Genomic DNA, 23426 nt, shown 5'->3' with positions numbered 1-23426 from the left:
CCGCCATCGCAGTACTTACACCGTATATTAATAGTAGTTATTGTGACGAATAATATAGACAGGCTTGCAGTTTCGATCACAAACAGAACAGCAGCAAAGAAAAAGAGATAGGTAACACATGCTTTCATGCATTCAACTACATCAAGAAAGAGAGAGGATAATTGCTTCAGATCTAACCAAATAAAATATATTAAACGATGAAGTGGAAAGATTCGCAGCAGCCGTGAGAGCGTGGACTGTGAGGTTTTGAGTTGATGGAAAAGAGAAAATCGTTTTTCTAATCTCAAGTCTGCTGTTAGGCATGAATGCAACATCGGCTCCACCGGAAAGAGCTTTCATCCATGCAGGAGAACTGTATATAGTGCACCGGTCGCCAACTCAAAACGCGTTGCGGGTCACTTTTTGCATTTCGTAGAGCCCACGGGCCGCAAGAATGCAGTATCGAGACAAAATAGGCCACAGAGTTGAGCAGCAAAGTTTTTAAAACTTTGCGTTAGTAGGTCTACAAGGCAATACTCACTAACATGGGTGATGGGCATGGTTGCCACAAAAAAAAGAAATATTTCATTAAAGAAGTACAAATACAATAACAAATATCATGATCATAAACGAGCCGCGTGTCGGTGATCCGGGCATAGTGCAAACGAGTCAAGCTTGGTGTGCAGACGTTGACCATTTTAATGCTTATTGGAAAGCACTGTGATTTTATAAGAACAGAACTTTATTTTTATTGTATTTCTTTCTCATTCACAATTTCATTCAATTTCAGTAATTCTAATTATAATCTAATTTGGAAAAAGCAGTGTAGCTCTAATTCTAATTCTAATATAATTTGGAAACAACTTTGTAGCTCTATTTCCAATTCTAATATAATTTGGAAAACATGTGTATCTCTAATTCTAATTCTAATCTAATTCGGAAACAACTTTGTAGCTCTAATTCTAATTCTAATCTAATTTGGAAAAGCAGAAAATGTTCTAGTTGTCCAAGTCTGCCAGGTGTTGGGGTTTATCTAGGCTCCTCCTCGCCATCTCATCTGTGCAAGCGGTGTCTTATGAAGCGCCTGGAAGTGGGCCGTGCTACAAGTCGGCAGCCACGGAATAAAAATGAAGAAAATTGGCCTGGTGTAGGCCTAAATGCCCATAGTAGTCGATAAACACCCTGAATACCCAGAAAAACCTCTGGTATTCCGGGAGAAATGAAACCTGGAATTACTGCTGGTTGACCAGACCGTGAAAACGTGATTCCTGTGGTAACAAATGCTGCAAAGTTTATCAGTTGGTCGTAGGGCGCCAAGTTTCCTTTACCGTTGCGACCAAGGTTTTCTTGACCTTTTTAAACAGCAGACAGCTGATAATATTGTAGTGTTAGGCATTACCCGATTCGCATACGAAGCGTAAGTGTGGATTTGTGATTCGATTGTGTAATTCCAGTCCAGCTGACTTTGCTGCAGAGAATCGCTTTGGCTGTTCAGCAACACTCTCTGGTCCTTTGTATCCGTAACCCCCGCTTCCAGCAGCAGAACTCTTGGATAATGCGAAGTAAGATTTAGTGCATATGCCCTATATTCGATAGCACTGCTAGAAACGTCGGTTCCGAACCGGCGTCTCGCCGTATTCGATGGTTTACGGCAGGGGTGTTCAATATTTTTGCTATGTCACTCACGGCCGGATTTCGATTACTTATATAGCGTACGGCCGCATGGCAGCGGACACTCGTAATGTACCAGCTGGACGCTAAATACTCATGTTAACTTGACTACTGGGCGAGTTCGCATCGCTGGAAGTCATAGGCATTTGTGCCATCGCTCTTTTCTTGTGAAATACATTGGGCATGAAAGTTTACTATATTGTATAAGAAGAACGCCAAATCTCATAAACAGAGAAACGCCTTTCTCGGTCAGAAGACTTCTGGCTTCGCCATTCGTGAGCATATAATCGTCGCTCTCCTTTCTAGATAGATTTTCCAAGATAGGCTACCGTTTTTAACACAATGCCTACTTCATAGAATTCCATACATCTTTATGCTAGCTACTAAAACGAGCAAATTTAGGATAATTCGAATTGCCGAATTAGCGACAAAATGTGGAAGTAAATTCATGTCACAAGTTCCTGGAAAAACGGCCCAAGAAATATAAAACCAAGATCGTTCTATCACAGAGCTGAAAAAGCACTTCGGCAGCACCTCCCCCAACGTTGGTCTTAGGTCCCCCTTGGGTCCTATCAACAACACTTCTAGGCGTGAAGCAAACCCCTTTTCTGATACACTCGATTTCATACATACAGGGACGAAATTGCAATTCGTTAGCCTTTCCAAAACACTGGTCTTGGGCCCCTCATTGAATTATTAGCTAAGCTGGGAAAAGCCCCCAGACCCCCTTTCGAGACGTACCATTTTACCACTGCGAGGAGCCCGCATTTCAGTGGTATATGGACTCAGCGTCTACTTTGGGTGCAGTCACGCGAAGCGCGAAAAATTCACATTCAGCATAATGCGGACAGGATACCCATATTAAAATACAGACACTTTATTTGATTAGGTCACGCGGAGCGCGAATAAAATTTTGAAGTATGTACAATGTACATATCCCACAAAATACTCTATAATTCATAATGATTTGCGAAATAAATTTGGGCCCTCTTCGAGCTCGCCCCCAGTTGGGGGAGGGGGGGTTAGGGCCTTTGGGGCGTGGTATTTACGGCCCTGCATGCATACAATTCCCCAAAAACGCACATACACACACATACACGCACTATATCCGTAGCAAGTCCTTGGCAGCGTCGGAACAGGTAACGGTGAGTTTCAGATTCAATTCATGTATATCGGCTTTACTATACGCCACGAAATCGCGCATATCAGTGTAATGAGAGGACGCTAAGATTCGTTGACTAGTCGCACAGAGTACGAAACATTTCACTTTGTTGCATATTGACCTGCCATCGGGATTGTGATTATAGTCAAAAATATCGGAATCGCCCAAACGTACTAGAAAAATTACTTCCGTGTGATGCACACGATTGCAAAATTGTATTTCGTAATTGGTGACATTATTTTCCTCTGCAAATCGCATAAGCACTGCGGGGCTCAGATTGCAAGGACCCTATTATATTAAAATCGAAAACTCAAGTCACCCTGGATCGCGTGATGCGCGAATAAAATTTTCAAGTGGTGTTGATATATCTGAACTATTTGGGAGCGAAATCGTAAATTGAAATTGCGAGTCGACGGCCGTCGGTGCATGCTAATTGAATCAGGTGTAGGCTATACGGCCGCACAATCATGCTTCTACAGCCGCAGGTTGGCCACCCCTGGTTTAAGGTTTAGCTCAGACCGCGTGAACAAAGAATAATGAAAATCAGACACACGGCTACGTTATTTGGAAAATGCTGCTCACAGAAAATACTGGATGATGATACGTATATTACGAGAGCTAAATTCAATATCAGCGAAATTATTGCCTGAAGGGTGTAGGCAACGCCGCGATTTTGTTTGTATAACAGGACTTAATGTTTGTGCGTTATATAGGAGAATTTGGTACCAAATCTCGTCGCAACGGCCCCAAAGGACTGTCGATTGTTTTTAGTATACAGAGGTTATCATAGTTTACTTAACCACCAGTCAACTCTATGTTAAATATATTTGTGCGATAGGGATTGTACGCACCAAATACCTGGAATAATCAGCAGATCTTCGATTTAGTAATATGACTAAGAAAGCACTTTCACTACCTTGTGTCTGGTCATCAGCCGCATAGAAGTAGGACGATAATCACAACTCTGTTACACTAAAATATTATCGCGATTATTGATGTTTGGTTATGCTTAGATAAACGAGGATTGAATGATGCTGACAGATTGGGAGTATAGTATGTATTTTGGACAAATGTCCCTTAACTGATAAAAAAATTGAAACTGTACTCCCATCAAATAAAACATGACGATATCCCTATTAATTGAGAACATTTCTACAAATAATCAATATTGTCTTTGATTTTCTCAATACTGACCGCCAAGATGGCACCCAAGAGTCATAATCTGTGCACCAAATGTGTACACGAGGTTGTTAGGCCTCCAGGAAGGCGTCAAACGTGGTCCTACCCTCTATAGTGAGATATCGATAATAACGAAAAAATTACATAAGGGCGGGTCAGGCCGTGGATCCGAGGTATGCTATCCTCTGGCATATTTAGCTGTATTCCACAGATATGTTGTCAAAATAAAGGTCTTCAAAGTCCTACAAAATGCCCCAGCATACATATTGTTGTTTACACTTATAAGCCAAATTAGGGTATTATGAAGGCGTACAAACGATTTTACTATCTCGCAAACATCAGGAAATTTTAGGCGATGAGCATTTTTCTTTCAATGTTTGGTAAAAATGTTGAAAAATGAATCGCAAAATTCCAAGCTTTTCGTAGAAAGTAGAACAACTATTTTAAGAAGTGTGGAGACAGAAATCACTATCGCAAATTCCAAAAATTATATCTATCATTGATTACACTGGTCAACACAATTTTTGTTGACTTTGATCAGACAATTGATACTGACTAACTTTTTGGCGCTGAGTTCAAAGATGACTCCCGTTTTTCTCCATCACGTCAATTTTTTGGGTTAGGCCCCACCACATTGTCTCATAACCCTCATAATAGCACTACTTTAAATATTTTGTGTTTAGAGTATAAAACGTTTCAAAAACCGCAAGCAGTCGAAAGTAAATCAATAGACTTCAAATTAACATTTGCACTGCATTATGTGGTTTATTTAAACTGATATTGATTCTACAGGACAAACAAAGTGCGAGTTTCATGGTCCAAATTTACGCTAATAACCAATAATTCTATAGATTTTTTAGTTTGATACTCGAGCAATAGTCAACCATCATATGTAAGCTCCAATCTACCCTGGTACCTTACTCCCATCATCTTCATATGTTGGGGGGGGGACATTTTCTCCTTGCCCATCTCTGACTATGTCAAGGTTTTCAAGAAATTTCTTTAGATATTTTGGCTTTTTTAATTCTCTGCTGTCCGACATAACATATGGCCGTGGCACATGTGTATCAGGGTTTCAGGGCTACATGTGCATCCTTGTGGTCTGACCACTAAGAAAACACAATATTTCAAAGCTGACACGTATGATTCAATCGTACTCTTGGTATTGCATCAATTCAGTGTTTCTGTATTATTCTCAATATTTCTCTAATTTACGAAGACTAACTGAGTGTGCAATTGCTACTGCTCCTAAGACGTTGTCATTTTCAAGAATGCCCCACTTTCTGGATTCCTTTTGAGTTACCTAGATACCTATAGGCATCTGCCATTCCCTTGAGTTGTAAATCGGGATTCCTAACTCCTCCAGTAATCCATGGTAACAGTATCACGACAATACGCAAAGCTATCGAAAGTAGGCATACGAAGAAAAGGCTGTTTCTCCTGATCGAAAGTGAGATACTTTCTTTACCTTGCCAAGTAATCTTTTCTCACTTCGTCAGGATGTTAAAAGTTCCGAAGATTTCTATTCCAAGTCCCAACGCTTATGTCAAATCAAAAACTTGTGTTGATGAACTACTCTACGTTCTGAATCATCTTCGATTTCAAAATCTTCATCATTAGCCTGATTTCTCTAAAATCGTCATCTTGATGATGATGATCCAAATTATCGAGCGTATATAGGAGTTTCAAGTTACACTGTACAAGCTGAATGGGGCATTGGACCTATATAGCTGATAGTAAATGTAATATTTGTTTTTCTTGCCATATTTTGCAGTTTGCATCAAATATGTGTGTGAAGTATCCTCGAATGAATGCATCCTCTAACGGAAAATTGTTGAAAGCATCGGCCTAGGTCGATACCAGAACCTTTTTTCTTGATAATTCAATTGAACCCTTGACTATATAACTTACCATGTGGTAAAAGTGTGGATTTTTATAAGGTATCAACAAGCGATATGGCCAAATTCATGAAAATTTGCATATTTTGGCATAGAGCAAAAACTTGACGTGATGGAAGGAAACCAACGGCATTTTTGGAATCAGCTCGCCAAATTTAGCCCAAATCAAGTGCAAAATCAAATTCAACATATTATTCATTCAAAATTGTTGCCCAGCGTTATATAATAGGGTTACCATAATTTGGAATCCAGAAAGTCACAAAAGCTAGATTACAGGACTAGATCCGTTTTTGCGGGAAATCCTCTTGTATTGACCGTAAAAATTCTAACTAGACTCCCGAAATACTCACTTTATAATAATACCATCGTCTTGACTAACAACATTTTAGATTTGCTGAAAAAGGAGTACAAGGAGGACGGGTAACCCAACCCCGTCAAAGGGTTTGAGACGGCTGGCATTGCCTGTGGACCGCCAGCCGTTCAATGTCTCAATGAACAGCGGATACGCACAGTGACTGTCGGATTCGGATACAACGTCATATCGATTTCGTGATTTAGATTTAATGGTAAGAATCGAAACGGTTTCAAGTTATGTATTGATGCGCCCCCTCTCATGAGAACCTACTTCATCCCCAGAATCAATGATTTCGAGATCATGCCGCATTGCCAATGACTCTTGAACCGCGGTTTAAATTTGAACTAGACTTGAAATTACGTTGTTGTATGTCTACGAAACTGTGTAGTGTATACGGTCCTACATATGATATACCTGGCATTTTCATCTTCACTAAGTCTATTTGCGATCACGCATCCAGCAGTACCGGCTCCAACTGCAATGAAATATCCTGGTGAAGTCTGACCAAACATATACAAATATATAATATCTCATACTAACCTATTACGAAGTCATATTCATCTTCGGCCTGTTCAATAATTATATCTTCCCGGAACATGCGCGAAAGTATGGTCAATAAGAGTGCGGCTGATACCAATATCAATTTCATTTCTTCGAACACTGCTACTGTATTATAATATGGAATGGAATATGCGATCAATATATGGTCGCAATAGCAATTTGAAAATCCCTCTGCCGCAGGTTATTCCACTGACATAATCAGATTTTATCTGTTAGTGCTGTAATTCTGCACAAAGTTAAATTGTCGCCCTGGCCTAGGGAATGTAATTGTAATAACAGGGTATTCTTGGTATTGTTGGAAACGCAGTGGCCGTGCCTCACACTATATGACGCGACGCATAGCTTCCTGCTAAAAGCATTTGGATTCCTTGAGTTACTTTCTATAAAGAAAAGGCGTTTCGGAATTAATGCGTGCGTTATTTTTTGTTTCGTAAAAGAATCGAGACCAATTACGTGCCCGCTGCGTGTCTCTCTATCCATATACTATTATAAGGTCAATGTGTTACTACTGTCATGCCAAACAATTTAATTGGTAATGGACAACTGTCATGGTATATAGGCTACACCCCATTCACTGATTGTATATCTCAAACCTGCCTCGACAGTGTTTGGTGCTCTTTTCGGACAAAGTACATGGATATGCCATGAGTCGTACTGAGACACAGACCTCGCAAAATTCGTCTTGCGCAGTGCTTACTAACCTTTTCAGTTCGCGACCTGCTACGAATGCCAATTTTACTGTGCGACCCACAATGAGATATGACCAAACGAGTGCAATTCAAACTTATGAGAAAAAAATAAGGACATACGACTACACATGCAATTTACTACTAACGCGAAAGTTGAGCCTGCATATTAGATGATATTAAATAAAGTCTAGTTCCCAATACCCTGTACAGAGGATATTTCCTATACTCGGAAAAAACATCCAGAAAAACCTTAAAATTCGGTAGGCATATTTTCAACCAATCGCCAATCGTCAGTATTTCAAAGAAGTTTTTATTATTACATATATGGAACTGATGACATTCCATAACAACCAAAAGCAGCCCTTCATGACAGACCTGGGCATTTTACGGCCCCTGGCTAAATCCGGCCGGAGACTCGATAATGGTCGGCCCGCGAAAAGTTGCTTGGAATTTAGGACATAAAACCTGTATTTTAATGCGAATGGGTGAATTTAAGCCATTTGTTTGATACCTGAACCAGAAATGCGTTTGATTTGAAGGCTGTTAGTTTATTTATGTACCCTCATTACGTAGCGTAGTCTATGTCGTAAGCTAAATCCGGATTCAAAATAAAACAAATATAGCAAAGTATACCTTCACAATTACAGTCAAAAGTCACGATTTCACATAGTTAAAACCGTATTTGCTTCCATTGTTACATTGTTCGATGTGTGCTTTAAATTGTTTCTCAATACGTTTCCAAATTCATAATCTGTGAAACAAGTCAATAAGTGCACGTGCACGATGGAACAGGCATGTTTAAAAGAGGTGGAGGATGAACGCTGACATTACAAGAAGATTTGGAGCACTAAATATTGGGATACTGAAGTTAGTGGGAAACCCGCCATTATAGTTTGCGGTGAGCAGGTCGTCGTGAATATAATTCGAGTCGGCATTGTGTAAAAAACGCAGTGAAATATAGTCACTTGGCTTAAGACAACAGAGTGGGAATTTCAGAACACCTGCCAGCGAAGTTCTCAGAACAACAGGGCTAACTCTCAAGCCACACCTAGCTCGGGACCAAGACCTGCTATGTATTATCCCAAACATATTTTGACGCCCTGATAGAAAAAAGTGGGGTAATATAATAGAAATGAGTTAAGGATGTTTCATTTTTCTCGTTATTTTGAAAAATGACACTGAATGAATAAATGTATTCTTTTGTAAATTACCTCCACATTTCTCATTGCCGAATTTTAACACATCCACATAGCAACTTGTTATAACAATATAATTCACTGTTTTCAATGTAGAAATATAATACGCAACGGAGTACCTAATTTTCTTCTTCTCATTTGACCCGCCGAAAAAAAATCAATTGCCCACCCCTGTGCTCTATGAAATGTTGACTAGAATACTGTAACATCAAGAAATGATTCGTGACCCAGCCGAAATATCACTGGTTGTACAACGGAGCCTTTCTAGTATCTCATACCCTACTAATTCAACAAAAATTATGAATGCAACTTTTTCCCGCAACTTTTGTCAAAAATAAGTGCAACTTTCTCGCGATTTTAGTGCAACAAAAACTTGCCCTAGTTATGACTGTTAATGAGAGAATTCTCAAAGACGAAATTAGGAGTGTTAGGACTATACAGAGAGCAATAAATATGTAAGTGGAAGTCGCACAGAGCGCGAAAAAACAAAATTCAGTTGACCGCAGCTTTGCACCCCCTATAGTTTGAGAACCACTGTCTTAGTCCATTATTGTATTTATATTCGTTTTTCTGTTACGCAGTTGTATTAAGTCTACAGATTGTGCTCGCCACTCGGATTAAGGTAGAAATATGTATAGCAGTGGTTCTCAACCTTGCCTCCAGCGCTCCCCAGCGGACCGGATAAAAGACGCAATGCGAAGAGTCGGCGGATATGTCCTACGCCACGACGCCTGCATTGGAGAGGAACACGGGTATGTGTGTGTGTGTGTGTGCGTGTGTGTGTTTGTGTATGTGTGTATGTGTGTATGTATGTGTGTGTGTGTGTGTGTGTGTGTGTGTGTGTGTGTGTGTGTGTGTGTGTGTGTGTGTGTGTGTGTGTGTGTGATCGCTAGTCATCTACTAAAATCGCAAACACGAGTTGAGAGATTATCGCAGAGAATTAAAATCTACAAAGTCCGGACATCGTTCGAATATCAACCTTTGTACCCTTTAATCGGGGACAAAGCAACATTTGCCAGTAGTTTTACACCACACAAAAAAAGGATTTTTTCAGTTTGTTTTCAGAACTATTTTGTAGCACTTTGTGACACTGGCGCGGGACTATCAAACTTCACATAAATGTAGTTTGAACGGTAAAACATGCATACTGCAAAGCATATAGCCATATGTCACATGTTTAGGCTATTGAAATAGATGATAGGCTGCTGTTATACGACCAAACGAGATTGGGAATTCTGTTGTTGCGGTTGTTGTTGTTTGTGGTATTCATATGGTGTTTGTCAACTACAATGTTCATTTGCACCAGACCGATATTCCTTATTTTCAATTCCGTAGTTGCCTACCTGTATCACGGCCCACTTCTAGGCAATACTGTATCGATTTCGATACCATTATTCTCGTTGGTAAGATAATTCTTAAAGGGAAGCGTGATTTGGTTACACGCAAAAATCGTCTCACATGACCTGATGCGAACTATTACTACTGAGACTCCATACGGTTTTGATTACTGGAATCGCTTTACCAAGCCAGAGATACAGCCATCTACCAGCGTACATTAAACGAATCGATCATAATAATCCATTACACAGATATTTGTAAATAGCCTACGTTGATTTACGAAATTTCCTCGGTCATAATAACTAGTGGTCTTTTAGTTTCGGTTATCCTGCATGAAGAGGTGGTCAGTTGTGAAATAATACTTCGTCTACTACACAGTTTTTAAGGGCGACTATTAACTTTTAGGACTTCGTATTTTGTTAAGTATAAATATAGTTTTAGCGTCTATTCGCATGATCTTCATGAGTGAAATCGGCATACCAACTGACGGACAATATTACCGTTGTGCCGTGGTAACTGAATTTATTTTCGAAAATAGCATCTCATATTTGTAATTTTTATTAATCATTTCGTCTCTGTCGCGATGATCTGCCCCGCACTATCAAATGTTTACACCTCTGATCACTGCTAAAAGTATACATGACACCGTGGTCAAATCTATTTTTGGAAACTACTTACTTGATTAATTTCAAGACCTTCATTTTGTACTTCTACTTGATGTAGTTTTGACATATATTGAAGATCGTTACTTCTTCTTGTACTTGAGTAACAACGCTGTCTACTTTAGCCACATCTGACCGCAGGTGTATACGGTGATCGTTCATGTTTGAGACATACGTCCTTGGACATCCCAACGATCTCGCGAGTTTAACGTTGCCATCATATATCTTCTTGTCTGGATCTGAGAAGTATTACCGCCGCGTCATAAGGTATGACGGAATGCCAGGATGGGCACCTCTGAAAAGTTCGCTGTTGTCGATTCGAAGCTTCGGCACATTCTCTTCAATACGTCGATTCTTCTGTCACGAGGACTATAGAGAACTTGTGAGTTGCGGATGCGTCAATCGTGTCACATGTGACTATATACTACGAGCACTCAGGGTCCCTGTTATATGATTGGGGAAAGCCGCCGATAAGATACGAAGGAAATGGAGTAATTAATCAATATAAGCCGACCTATTTATAGTTTGGAAATACGGTGACCGACTATATAAGTAACAACGAATACAATCACCCTTCCAATGTTTTAATATCGAAGCTTTACATACCTGAAATTGTCTTGGGAAGATTTAGTCAATATCTCTATCAACATGGTACCATACCTATTGGCTCGCAAATTGTTACATTTTCCGTCTACTGAGGTACATAGCTCGTGTCGGATGGATGGCTGATAAGCTATAGCGTATGAGATCCGTCAACCTCTTGCTCTTTCTATCCATGATCATTCCTCGTCCCTAGCGCCGGGTGCACTTATCAAGATAATAAAAAGGGATGAGGAGTCGAAGGCGTTACTGATCGTGAATTCCATGCTATGTGACTGATGAGTGACATTAGAGACAGGTACGGGTCTCTACATTATTATTTTTTGTCATCACGAGCTACTACATCGGTGGATTGTTTTGTTATGACAGTATATCTGTCATAAAATTTATGCGTATCCATCAAAAGACTATTTAATAACGAACAAAATATAGTAAATGTAAAGTAAAGTAACTGATTTGGCCGGAAGGTGTCGAAACGACTTGGAGCAGTCTTTGAAATCAGACATCCACCCCGGCATAGGCAATGTAAAGAGGAGGCATGCACACTGAAAGAAAATTAAAAGAACATAATGCAAAAGACAAGCGGCAAATTGAGGTGACATATGTGACGGCAGGCGAGATCGATATTTCAGGCCGTGGTCCTTAAAGTTGTAAGTTGACTAGTATTGATTCAGTAGAAATTGCTTGTATTTCGACATGAATGTGAACAAGCTCGATGACTGTCGGATAGCCGGTGAGATACTGTTCAGGTCCGGCATATTTGATAGAGCGATGATCTTTCCTGTCGACAATATGATAGTTGGACGACGAGACCACGTGGGTGTAGTAGCTTACTTATGCACTTTTGATTCCGAGGTAAAGAAGTAATTGAAATTTTCGGCGCATTGACCGCAATGGAACTCATACATAAACTTGGCAATTTCTAGTATTCGCATATCCTTTATGTGCAGGACACCGAATCTTTTGAGGAGTGATTTATTGGGCGTAAAACCTGACCCTCCTGGGACTCTGGCACTGATTCGAAGCTGACCACTACGAAATAGTTATCACCTCCGCCCATAAACACACCCACGACCTATTTAAGAAGCTGATTGCCAACGATGAAAATCAAAGGCCGGTACCTTCGCGACCCCCACAAACACGGAATAGGACCCTAGCTGCCGTCGCGAACCCTAGGACTGTAGAGGACTGTAATCAAATAAGCGATACATAGCATTCACAAGAGACGTGTATGATGACATCTTTATATTTCTGGATTTCATTTATAGTTTGAATACGCTATTTATGTCTCCAGGTGTTCTTGATTTCATCCGGTGCTTTTTCTCCTATCATGTAACAAGGAGCTTGCGTATTTGCAGTCGTGATGTGAGGAATGACTGATGCATCCGCTATTCTCAAATTTTTAACTCCGTATACTCTGAACAAAATCACGCATACGTTTGGTTTGTGTGCGGGGGATTGTGAATATGACTATGGTTCACTTACTGGAGTTGCGGGTTGACGACGGCGAGTTTATCCGTTGGTGAACCTATCTTGGCGGTGCAGCACGCGTGCCAACCCAAAACGGCTTTGTGGTTTATTAGACATCGGTAATATTCGTCGGACCTATTTGAATGAAATGAAATGGATGTTCTTCAGATTTGGGCGAAGGGCGAGAGCTATGTGTGAGACGTTGGGTTGGGATCAAGTCCTACCTCCGAGTCACAAGTCATACCGAGTCATTGCATATTTTGGCTCGATGTCATATCACTCGATTTTCGGAAGTGACTCGAGTCAAGTCAATTTACGAGTCAAATTGAATTTTCGAAGCATAAGGGATGATTCATTTTGTTAGCTGTTTGCAACACAGATTGATTCGGCATTTATTCTGAATCAAATAACGAATATAAAGTGAAATATTCATTCAAAAATCGCTGTATCGCTCACGCATACTTATAGAATTACTATACCTGAGTAACAGTAGAGCTTCAGTTCTGGTCTGTTTTTATCAGTCAAAATAGAGAACCGAATACGAAACCTCGAAAAGTTGGACAAAATTTATGGTGTTATACAGTTAATTCAATAACCTTTTTCGTCCAAAGAGTCATATTCGCCCTATTTTCTTCCATTTCAACTCCCAAGGAGCCATACATGTCAATCAACTGATACGTCACAATTGAAAATTTGCTAACTCGAACTCACTACATGGGATTCGTCGTGTGCGCCCGATTTTCGCTGTAAAACACGTACTAATCAGGCTAAAGATGTTAAACTTGAGTCACGAGAACGTAGGTTCGTCGTGATGGTCCTTTTAAATGCGAGAATCCATGATCACATGCGTAGGTGGAGTCAAACACGGTCACTTCCACATACCCCACCCACTCTAAGGTGTGATACATAAGTGGCGTGGGGTCAGGGGAGGCAAAGTGCATGAGGCAGTGCCTCACCTGTCGTCAGGATGAGTGAACAAAAATTGTGAAACCTTCAATTACTATTGGCATATTCTATCGATGTTCATGAATGACTCGATTTTGAACATTTTATTTCAAAATCACAAAATTTGCATATTCATTTTTCTGAAATAAAGCGCGAAACGAGAGGTATAGCAAACACGGCCCAAATCTTACCATTGATATCGCAATACATCGTAAATAGCTTAGTATTTATTATAACCGATTGAATTTACCTGTCCGAAAATCTAAATACTGATCGACATCTCAATTATCAAAGTATTCGACGGTAACATGTTACGTTGCGCAACACTGCTACATTTTACCGCCGTTACTACAAACCTACTTACCAATCAAGACCGTGGATAGCTATGGCGTTATTTGTAATTAGAGTTTGCAATTGTGAATGCCACTTATTTCGCGCCGTAGATCAGGAAGACAATGTGTATTCGAAAACTTAGCTGTCATTATGAGCGTCGCCATGTCTGCTATTCTCTTTGATCAATCAACGAACGCATCGTGCACTCTAAGATTTCGAGTCGGGTACATTGAATTCGCGGGTGATATTGGTCGCCGGCGCTACAGTAACTTAAATTTGAGGATTGTGGAAAGAGGGTCCATGCCCCTAGCCCTGAAGACGGCATTGTCTTTGCCTCTCAAAGACATATTTATGTTTGTACTGCCACGCGAATAATTATTCTGATCGTGATGAAAGTTTACCAACAAGTTGCTGCAATATTGATCAATTTAGTAGTAAAATAAATATTTGGCAAATTTTCCAAGAAACACCTCATTCAATGTCATAGGTCAATCTGATTACGTCGGTCGAGAGAGGATAAAAAATTTATAGCAATGTTGTATATGCAATGACCAATATCATTGGCCCATTCAATCATGAATTTAATTATAGAAAATAATAGCGGTTCACGCGATTGGGCTATACATAAGCTCACTGACTAAACTGGGTAAAAGAAATCACGATCACACTTAGTGGTGAAAGCGTTCATTACAATGGTGGTTAGTCTTCGCCTCTGGAAGTTTAGTTTATCACCCTATGGGAGGCAAGACCAACGTTTTGTTTGGGGGGAGGTAGATGAAGAAGTGCGGTTCCGGCCTTGGTCGCAGTCACGTGACTTTGTGATCCACGGCCCAGCTCACTATGTAATATTGTAAAATTCTATAAGATAATTTTCATTTGTCACAGGGTCTTTGCTGAGATAACGCGCGTCCACGTCGTCCAAATATCATATGATCGACCGAAAAGATCATCGCTCTATCAAATATGCCGGACCTGATGTGTGGAACAGTATTCCGCCGGCCATCCGACAGTCGACGAGCATGTCCACATTCAAGTCGAAATACAAGTAATTACTACTAAATAAATACAGTCCATCCTCAAGATTACCGGACCACGACTGACCTATCGATCTTGCTTCCCATGACATGCCGCCCTATTTATTGTCGCTTTCTTTTTTCTATACTATCTTCTTTACTTTCATTCAGTGTGCATGCCTCCTCTTTAGATCGCCAAGGCCAAGGTGGGTGTCAGATTCCATAGACTGCTCCTTGTCGCTTCGACATCTTCCTGTCTTTTCATTGTATCGCATTTTTTGTGGTGTATTGAACTGATAAAATTGCTAATAAACCAATGATGATGAACAGACGACTCTCCTCCGGGGATCTCATGTCTACAGAAATTTCAATCATGCAAAGATATGTTTAGAGTTGCAACATTTATTTGATTACATAGAAGTTGTCAGTATCTAAGTATACTTGTAGTATAAGTGCTTGTATTTTACACTTCTCACTCCTGAAGAGGTATTAAATATATCCGTACTGTTTACACTTTTGATTTCGAAAGGTAGACTGTAATTTTATGATGAATTTGCATCATGTTTACGAGTGAAATGGTGGCTGTCAATTCAGTATTAGTCGTACTAGTAATTTACTACTAAATTCGTTACTATAGTATATCGAAGTCATGTACCTCCAAGAAGATCTTAGTAACTTCGTCTATTACAGGGGCCCCCAACCGTTTTGCTATTCACGGCCGCATTTCAATTACTCGTGAAGCCTACGGGCGCATTCCAGAGCACACTCGTAATGAACTAACTGGCCGCCAAATACCCATATTAAAATAACCAGTGTCCATGTCCATTTCCGGAAACTCCTGACTAATCTATTTATTCATATCAGCTTACTATACGCACCAAATCGCGGGTGGTCATGTCATGAACAATTTCAGAGACCCGATATGGTCGAGCGAAGCGCGAAAACTTTATAAATTCACGCGTTTATTCGTAAATTCAATTTGCATGTCAACGGCTCGTAACACATACTAATTTCCTTCTGCGGCCGCAGGCTGGTCACCCCTGGTCTATTGGTTTATTTCAGTTACTAGAAAGAATATAGAATTCTGGTTACAACAGCCAGTCAAACTTCTGCCAATCATTTAATTATTAAATCCACCAATTTTTTTAGCGGTGTGGTTATTGCAGGAATAATATGCAATTGATATTCGTAGGTTTTTACTATTTCTTTTATCAATTTCAATGGCACTTATATCCATGTTGGGCCTTGTGGACCACGAGGTCAATATTTATAAAGTTCATTATCTTCGAGAACGTAGTATTGTGTGCGTGCGACTTCGGGTCTCTACAACCGGCGTTTTATTTCGACTTCCAATTATCTTTTGGCTATTGACTATACTTTTTGTGCCGTGGGATCGGCGTTAGGACTCAATAGGTTTATTATACCGCACTGAAAATACCATCCGTTGCAAACGGTAATGGTAGCTGCGCTGAAGAGAAGAGTAGTATTACTTACCAACGGGTTTCTTTCTTGCATATATCATCGAGTAATACTATTCCTCCGACGTTTTTTAGCGCTCTGGTATTTACATTCCTTTCTGTTTGCTTGATGCCTACATAAAGAATTGATACTTCGGCAATGTGCTTAACGAAAGCATGGTAGGAATAAATGCATTCTCGATTTTAAAATCCATAATTTCAAGCTGGATATTTTGAATTTGGAAAACGAAACCAGGAGATAAACGGGAAAGTATTCATCTCGGCTTCAACGCCTTCAACAAAATTTCATATTAGGAAGTGAGTCACTCCAAACTAGGTACTGGAAAATCGAATCACATTCTAAAATTTTAACATGATTCTTGTCGAAAAAATTCCTAGAATTATTTTTCATCAACCTGAATTTGCATCGTGATAACATTCAATGGAATGTGGCCTCAAAGCGAGTTGAATGCCGTGAGAAGAAAAGAAGTCATGAGAAGCGAAGTCACAGGATAATCACTAATCCCGAAATAGTATTTGCTGCCGACGAAAATAAAAGTCGAGATCTGTTCAAATGCTCTCGACTCCGAGTCCCATTACATTATAAACAAGTGAATGCTTCCAAATGTTCTACAAAACAAGAATAGCCAGGGAAATGGATAATGTATACGCTATATACTTATAATGGGACTTGAGTAAATTTTCAAAAATGCCATGGAGACGGAAGTTGAAGTCAGAGGTGAATAGAGCCGACACCCCAGCCCTGGCTATGCTGGGATTTGTCAGCTTTGACGTTGAGATCTTTGTTCGCTACTCGCCAATGCATTCATGATGTCACTTCATTGTCGAAAGTTTTCCCCACCCCCATTTCGACGCCCGTAACAACAACAGCATAATTTCGATAAATTTATAAGGGGTGCGAGAAAGGCAGGGGTTACAAATTTTTTTGTATCAAATGATGAAAAAATAATAATATATTTATCACATAGCCATTTGATATTGTTTGCTAACCCGCGATGTGCAATCTGAAGTCTTCCTCCTCCGAATAATATTTTGGATCGATTTTCGGCTGAATTGTTGGGTCGCTGGATTGCAATGTTATCTTCCCAGTGGATCGTGGGTGAGCGAGAATGGTCCCCATAAGAAATCCCAGATTCTGCGGAGAAATGAATATCGTCCATGTCGTAATACGGTTGCATTTAAAACAAAAATCAATTTAAAACAAACATGTTTAAACCAAGGCCCTAATTTAAAACATTTTCTTCAAGCCATGACGTCACGAATGTTAAGTTATGACGTCATAATGGATTGGCATTGACAATTGAAAATAGAGAGTAAATATAGCTCCTTTGACGGAATATCTGGACTGTGACTGTTGAACCGACTATTTTGAGGGTTCCAACCATCCCATATCGAGATACGTCAACTAAATCGGGTTTTAATTGTCCGTGGGCTCATACAACATGTTTTGGGAAGTATTTAAACAATTATGGCCTAATTTTACAACTTATAAAACACAATGTTTTAAAGGCCTTTGTTTAAAACACCGTTTAAAACATGGTTTAAACAAAGTGTTTCAAGACATCGTTTGTTTTAGAGCAACCCTAATTAGGTATTATAAAATTGCCTCTTCTAATTACAGTGATGAGAGTTTAATTCAAATTTGAATTGCTATTCCTCTGGGGTACGGGATGGCACCAGCCTACGTGATCACCATGATGATGCATCAACAGTAATTTTATTAAATATGGAACTACAATATTTACATTATTCGGGAGTGGCCGGGGAAGCGCGAAAATCTGTATTTCTGGAAGTGTGTTCGATCTGTAAATAAGAAAGCATTGAATACAAATGTCGTCTATGATGCTCAGATGCGTACCGTTCAACCATTGAAACATCAAAATCAGGATCAATGTTTTTTGTAGCCCACGTGAACGAATCTCGGTACCCAATAGGTCCTTGTCCATTTGTGACGAAATCTGTTTCCTGGCTGATAGTTTCCTGAGGATAACGATGTATTAAGGAATCAGTGTGTTGCTAACGACGTCGTAATGATAACCTTTGTTATAGTGATGTTCGTAACTATTGTACTTGCCACGGCCACGTGATCTTGAAGATTCGAACCAACTCCGGCGAGATCGCTTACTGTCGGAATCTAAAAATGTTTGACTTCGTTGAATCAAGGTATACAGTCGTACCCATGGCCGTACGTTAAATAAATCGAGTTGTGATTTCGGCCCGATACCCGAAAGCATGAGAAGATGAGGGGTACCGATTGCGCCGGTACTCAATATCACTTCTTTTCGCGATGTTGCGATAAAAGTTTGACCGTCTCTCCTGTACTGAACGCCGTACGCTGTCCCCTTGTCATCGATGAGTACTTTCGTCACCAAGGCTCGTGTTAAGATGTGAAGTCTGTCCTTCCTGATACGAACAGCAGGTGTTTAAAATTCCTTCTATTCATCATTATTACCACATCTACTATTACGGTCAAATATAAAAAGTGGAACAGCATGGCCGCTTGTCATGATTTAGCATGCTCAGACGTCGGGAAAACAGATTTTATCATAGGGTTACCATATTTGGGAAATCTGAAAAGAGGACACTTTTTCAAAATTTTCAAACTTGCAATACCTAAAGTAAAATCCTTGAAAAATGGTAAAATTTTTGCACTTCGTGGTCGGTTGACTAAAAACAAAAACAAACTATAAAAGTTCAATTTTCCGGCCCAGCTCCCGAAATAGCCGCCAGAGCGTTACTTCAGTTCTGATTTACTGTATCTCAGTAGAATTTCGCCCTCTATTTAACCAAAATTCTCAAAAAAAGAGGACAACATCTCAAAAAGAGGACATTTGGGCGTCCTCCTAGGACACTTTCAAAAAAGTAAAAACAGAACACAAATCCTCTTACAAGAGAACGTATGGTAACCCTATTTTATCAGACTAATAATATTGGGCCACTCAAAGATGCAACACAGATTAATAACTTCCCAAAATTTTCGAAGATATCCCCTGCAGCAACTCAACCGGTGGATTTGGTCACATAGGCCAACAAAGCATAAATACTGGATGATAATAAGTGAAACTAAACTTGTATTAATGACGAATATGAAAATATTTTCGAGCTTCACGCGACTAGACAGCGAATACCTGTGCTTATTCATAACATTACTATTACTCACGATTTTGGTGCGCGAAGTAGGCCGATATCAGTGAATAGACAAGTCCGGAGTTCACCGACAATGGATAATGGACAGTTTAACGTGGGTATTTGGCATCCAGGTAGTTCATTACGACTGTGCACTAGAATGCTGCCGTAGCCATGATTAGTAATCGTAATGCGGCCGTGAAAGGTTGGTCACATCTGCTTTAGTTGCTGAAGAGTGTTGTCAGGTAGCCTATCGTGCGCAGCTCATAGTTAAAAATAGAATGAAAGTGATGTTCATGATTTTTGTTGTTGAGTTGTTTGTTGTTTCTTCAATAAAATATTATTTCTTATGCGGTAACTATGCCCGTCGCCCATGTTAGAAATAACAGCATTGTAATGACGTAGAGTTATCGAAACGTGGCTGTTAAACTATGAGTTTTCTATTTTATCTCGACATTGAAGTCATGCGGCCCGCAGTCTCTACGAATTTTGAAAAGTGCCCGCGACCCGTTTTGATTTGGCGAGCCATTGCCATATAGTCAATGGTAATTGCAAAACTAAAAAGTTAAGTAGCGGTTCTCTGAGAAAGTAATCGATTGTAGAACATTCGCTTACGATTACTTAAAAGGTTGCAATAGTCGTAATCCATTGCAAATTACAATTGCCCAAAGCCTGTACTTATGACATGTGTTGTCAGCTGTGTCATAGCGACATTGGAGATTGCTGGTTAGTCGCATTGCCGAACTGCAAGTAGGCTATATTCCCAGTCAGACACAGTCGCTTAAGGATGACTCGTGCGGGTCGTCAAAACCCTGCAGACAATCCAATGCACATCATAGTTTGATCAATTGTAAATTGTAATTAAGCTGAATGTAATAATTACATTTTTTCATGTAATTGTAATTGTGATTGTAATTGAAGCATTTCTATTTTGTGTTATTGTAATTTGATGACAATTTCGCCTAATTACAATTTCAATTACATTGACAATCACAACATAAAATAATTAGCCAATTTACATCGGTGTTCTATGCGTGCCTCGTTAACTTGTTTCCCATACTTCAATAGCAACAGAAGACGTAGCGAATTACAATATAGGCTACACCCGTGGTTCTCAAACTTGGGGGCGTGCCCCCCTGTTAGGCGTGAAAGAATCTGTAAGGAGGCGCGAGGCTCCGGTGAATTGAAAAATTTTACCGCACTTGGCGCGATTCATCTCCATTTCATAGTTATTGCTCTGTGTATAGTCCGAATTTCATATTGGAGAATTCTCATAACATTCCATACCATCAACTATCTGTAAGGATTGCCAACATTTTGGTTTCATTGTGTGATACGACGATAAGGGATGCACGAAATAATTCACTGTCATAAAGGGGGCGTGTCTAAAAAAGTTTGAGAACCAGTGGGCTAAACTAAATCTTAATATGTCAAAAATGGTTAAACAGCAAATAAACTCTTGTGAAACCTGTGATCAACCATTTCCTACACCACCCGTCAGAGTTTTTTTTAATCTCTGACCAGTACCGAGGCTTGCTGCAACAATTGCAAAAAGAAATTCAAGCTTTCAACCAAGGCTTCATGAAACTTGCTCACGCATTTTTAGAGTTGTTATCTTAGCCAAATTTACTGTGACCAGAAACTTTTCGCACCAATGTTCATCAACTACAATCTAACAGTTTTTAAGCAAGTGAAAATGTAAATGCGAACCAAAATTTTGTAATTCGTAGTTATCAGGAGCTTCTTTCCTTTTGGATTTATTATAATTTTACACGCCTTATCATTATCATCCTTATCGCTGACGATTTATCAATTTCATTTGCCTTACTCAGCTTTGTGTATTCGTTTGATTACATTTCACTGCCGATCTTATAGCCTATTCGCTCAAAATTTTGGTCGCTTGAAGCTTGTGCTTGTAGTTTTATTTATTTATTAAATGGTACTCTACGTTTCATGAATGAAACATGACTAGCTTGAGATTGTTGCTAATTGCGTCGCTACGGTTGCCAAAGGGCACCTCTCTACCGATCCAATTACATGTTTACCAGTAAAAGTAATTGTAATTGTAATTGTAATTTTGTACTTGTTTAAAAGTAATTGTAATTGAGCTGAATTAATGTAATTCATTCAACTCTGATGCACACGTCGCGATTGTTGTCCAGCATTAGCCAAGTCCGCAAAACCACTAGCCTGAATGATCTTCCGGAGCTATGTTCATTATTACGACAGAATACAAAAATCTAGCCAGTTGACGGCCAACTAACTACTGTTTGTTTAGTAGTTCTAGTTCTCGTTGAGGATGTTGAGAAGTGTGTAGTTCTAGTTCTGGTTCTAATTGCGAATTTTGAAAAGTAAGAGGTTCTAGTTCTAGTAACGCATTACAAAGAAATTAGTTGCCAAGCAACTAGAAAACACGTGCCGTCGTTTTGCGTGTTCTGTTGCGCTGTATTTTTGCAGCGACTGGTAGCTCGTACTTACATAGTAGCGTTGGCAGGGGTCGAATCCCCTGCCATCTGAAACTTGCACCAATGTTCATGTGGAAAACCGATGCCGATAAAACATATATTAATTATTTGCTTGAATCTAGTTTGTTAGTGGCGGGTTTTTAAATATCATTTGTTCTAGTTCTAGCTGATATTTACGGTAGTAGGTTGTACATGTACATGTTTGTTGCTTCTATGTAGCGATATATCCCCGAAAGCGAACCCCGAGGTATTTCTATGGTATATTATCTGATGTGAATAGCGTAAGTCTGACGACTCGTCTGATTCGAATATGCTGCAAACTTGAATTGTTATGAACTATTTGAAATTTATACTGATGGGCTTGCGCGGACGGGGTCAATGAATACACCGATTATGGGACTCCTTTTAGGCCTTTTCCTGTTTTAGGGTTACAATAAATAACATAAATTTAGGCCCATGCTGTTATTTTGACTATATACCTTTCAGGAAACACTGGTCTCAGGTACGACGTTGCGGACGTTTCTCCGAGTCCGTTAGAAGTCGTTTTCACGGTATACCCGGCCGTCTCAATATCGTCGTTGTAGCTTCCGAATTTCACGCCTTTCATGCAAACGACGAACAGAATGGCGTACATCGTTAGTGTGGTATAGATTTACCTAGAAACTACGCCGCAATATTCACTAGCCTACCTATTTCGCCAAGAAGATCTTTGATCAATGAGACGGTCCGCGTTTTCGAAAGCATATTGCTGATGGTCAACTTGAGTGGGCCGTTTTCTCCCAGTGATTTTGAAAACTCCTGCCCCGTGCCAGTCTTCTGCCCGTCGAAAATACTTTTCAACAGCAGTGAAGCCCCATCCCAAAGCTCCGTTACTTTGCCACGAGTCAAAATCATGTGGACTTCCTCTAGCGTACACCATATAGTTCAAAGCACTTGTTCCACCGAGCACTTTTCCTCGAGTGTAGAAGGGTGCCTATATATATATATATATATATACGAATTGTAAATACTCTTCCGATGACTTAACCGGTCGCGTTTTACTTCAAAACTTAACGGGTTGTGAAATGGTTTTGTCGGGATCGCGATCATCGACTTGGGCCTATGATAAATTTCAATAATAAGGTAGGGTTATATCATACGTCCTCTTTTAAGAGGATTTGTCCTCTTTTTTGACTTTTTTGAAAGTGTCCTCGGATGACGCCCAAATGTTCTATTTTTTGAGATTTTGTCCTCTTTTCAGATTTACAAATAATGTAGCCCTATAGCAGAGGTCTCAAACTCAAATGTGCTTGCGGGCCAATTTCCT

The 23426-nt window shown here is 39.8% G+C and overlaps 3 protein-coding genes across 4 annotated transcripts in view; 1 reads left to right on the top strand and 2 right to left on the bottom strand.

Annotated features, from left to right (window-relative positions):
* The window catches only part of LOC145451970 (glucose dehydrogenase [FAD, quinone]-like), a 40906-nt gene that overhangs the window by 13176 nt on the left and 4304 nt on the right, over window positions 1-23426 (bottom strand). Inside the window, exons 1-3 of one of the 2 annotated variants that reach the window (XM_080330187.1) lie at window positions 6785-6945; window positions 6659-6719; window positions 1379-1526 (exon numbers count right to left, since the gene is read on the bottom strand). In XM_080330187.1, the coding sequence (XP_080186313.1) occupies window positions 1379-1526; window positions 6659-6719; window positions 6785-6893 (318 nt within the window). In that variant the 5' untranslated portion in view covers window positions 6894-6945. Of the gene's footprint in view, window positions 1-1378; window positions 1527-6658; window positions 6720-6784; window positions 6946-23426 lie in introns of those variants that run through there. The other variant, XM_080330188.1, reaches the window with a different exon arrangement.
* The window catches only part of LOC145451971 (RNA-binding motif, single-stranded-interacting protein 1-like), a 248113-nt gene continuing 233963 nt past the window's right edge, over window positions 9277-23426 (top strand). Inside the window, exon 1 of the mRNA XM_080330191.1 lies at window positions 9277-9281. The gene's annotated coding sequence lies outside the window, so the exon portion shown is untranslated. The remainder of the gene's footprint in view (window positions 9282-23426) is intronic.
* On the bottom strand, window positions 12521-23093 carry LOC145451975 (putative GMC-type oxidoreductase Mb1310). The gene is made up of 10 exons (XM_080330195.1): window positions 22810-23093; window positions 22600-22720; window positions 18719-18932; window positions 18568-18663; window positions 18388-18509; window positions 18275-18332; window positions 17520-17664; window positions 16546-16642; window positions 12776-12895; window positions 12521-12707 (listed from the first exon to the last, which is right to left on the bottom strand). Exons 1-10 carry the CDS (start codon window positions 23012-23014, stop codon window positions 12569-12571), a joined length of 1317 nt encoding a protein of 438 aa, XP_080186321.1. The 5' UTR covers window positions 23015-23093; the 3' UTR covers window positions 12521-12568.

The sequence above is a fragment of the Botryllus schlosseri genome, chromosome 12 (genome assembly GCF_051294905.1).
Source record: "Botryllus schlosseri isolate E-star chromosome 12, Bs_hap1, whole genome shotgun sequence".
NCBI lineage: Eukaryota > Metazoa > Chordata > Ascidiacea > Stolidobranchia > Styelidae > Botryllus > Botryllus schlosseri.
Note: the sequence above shows the minus strand (reverse complement) of the source record. Positions and strands in the feature narration are given on the sequence as shown.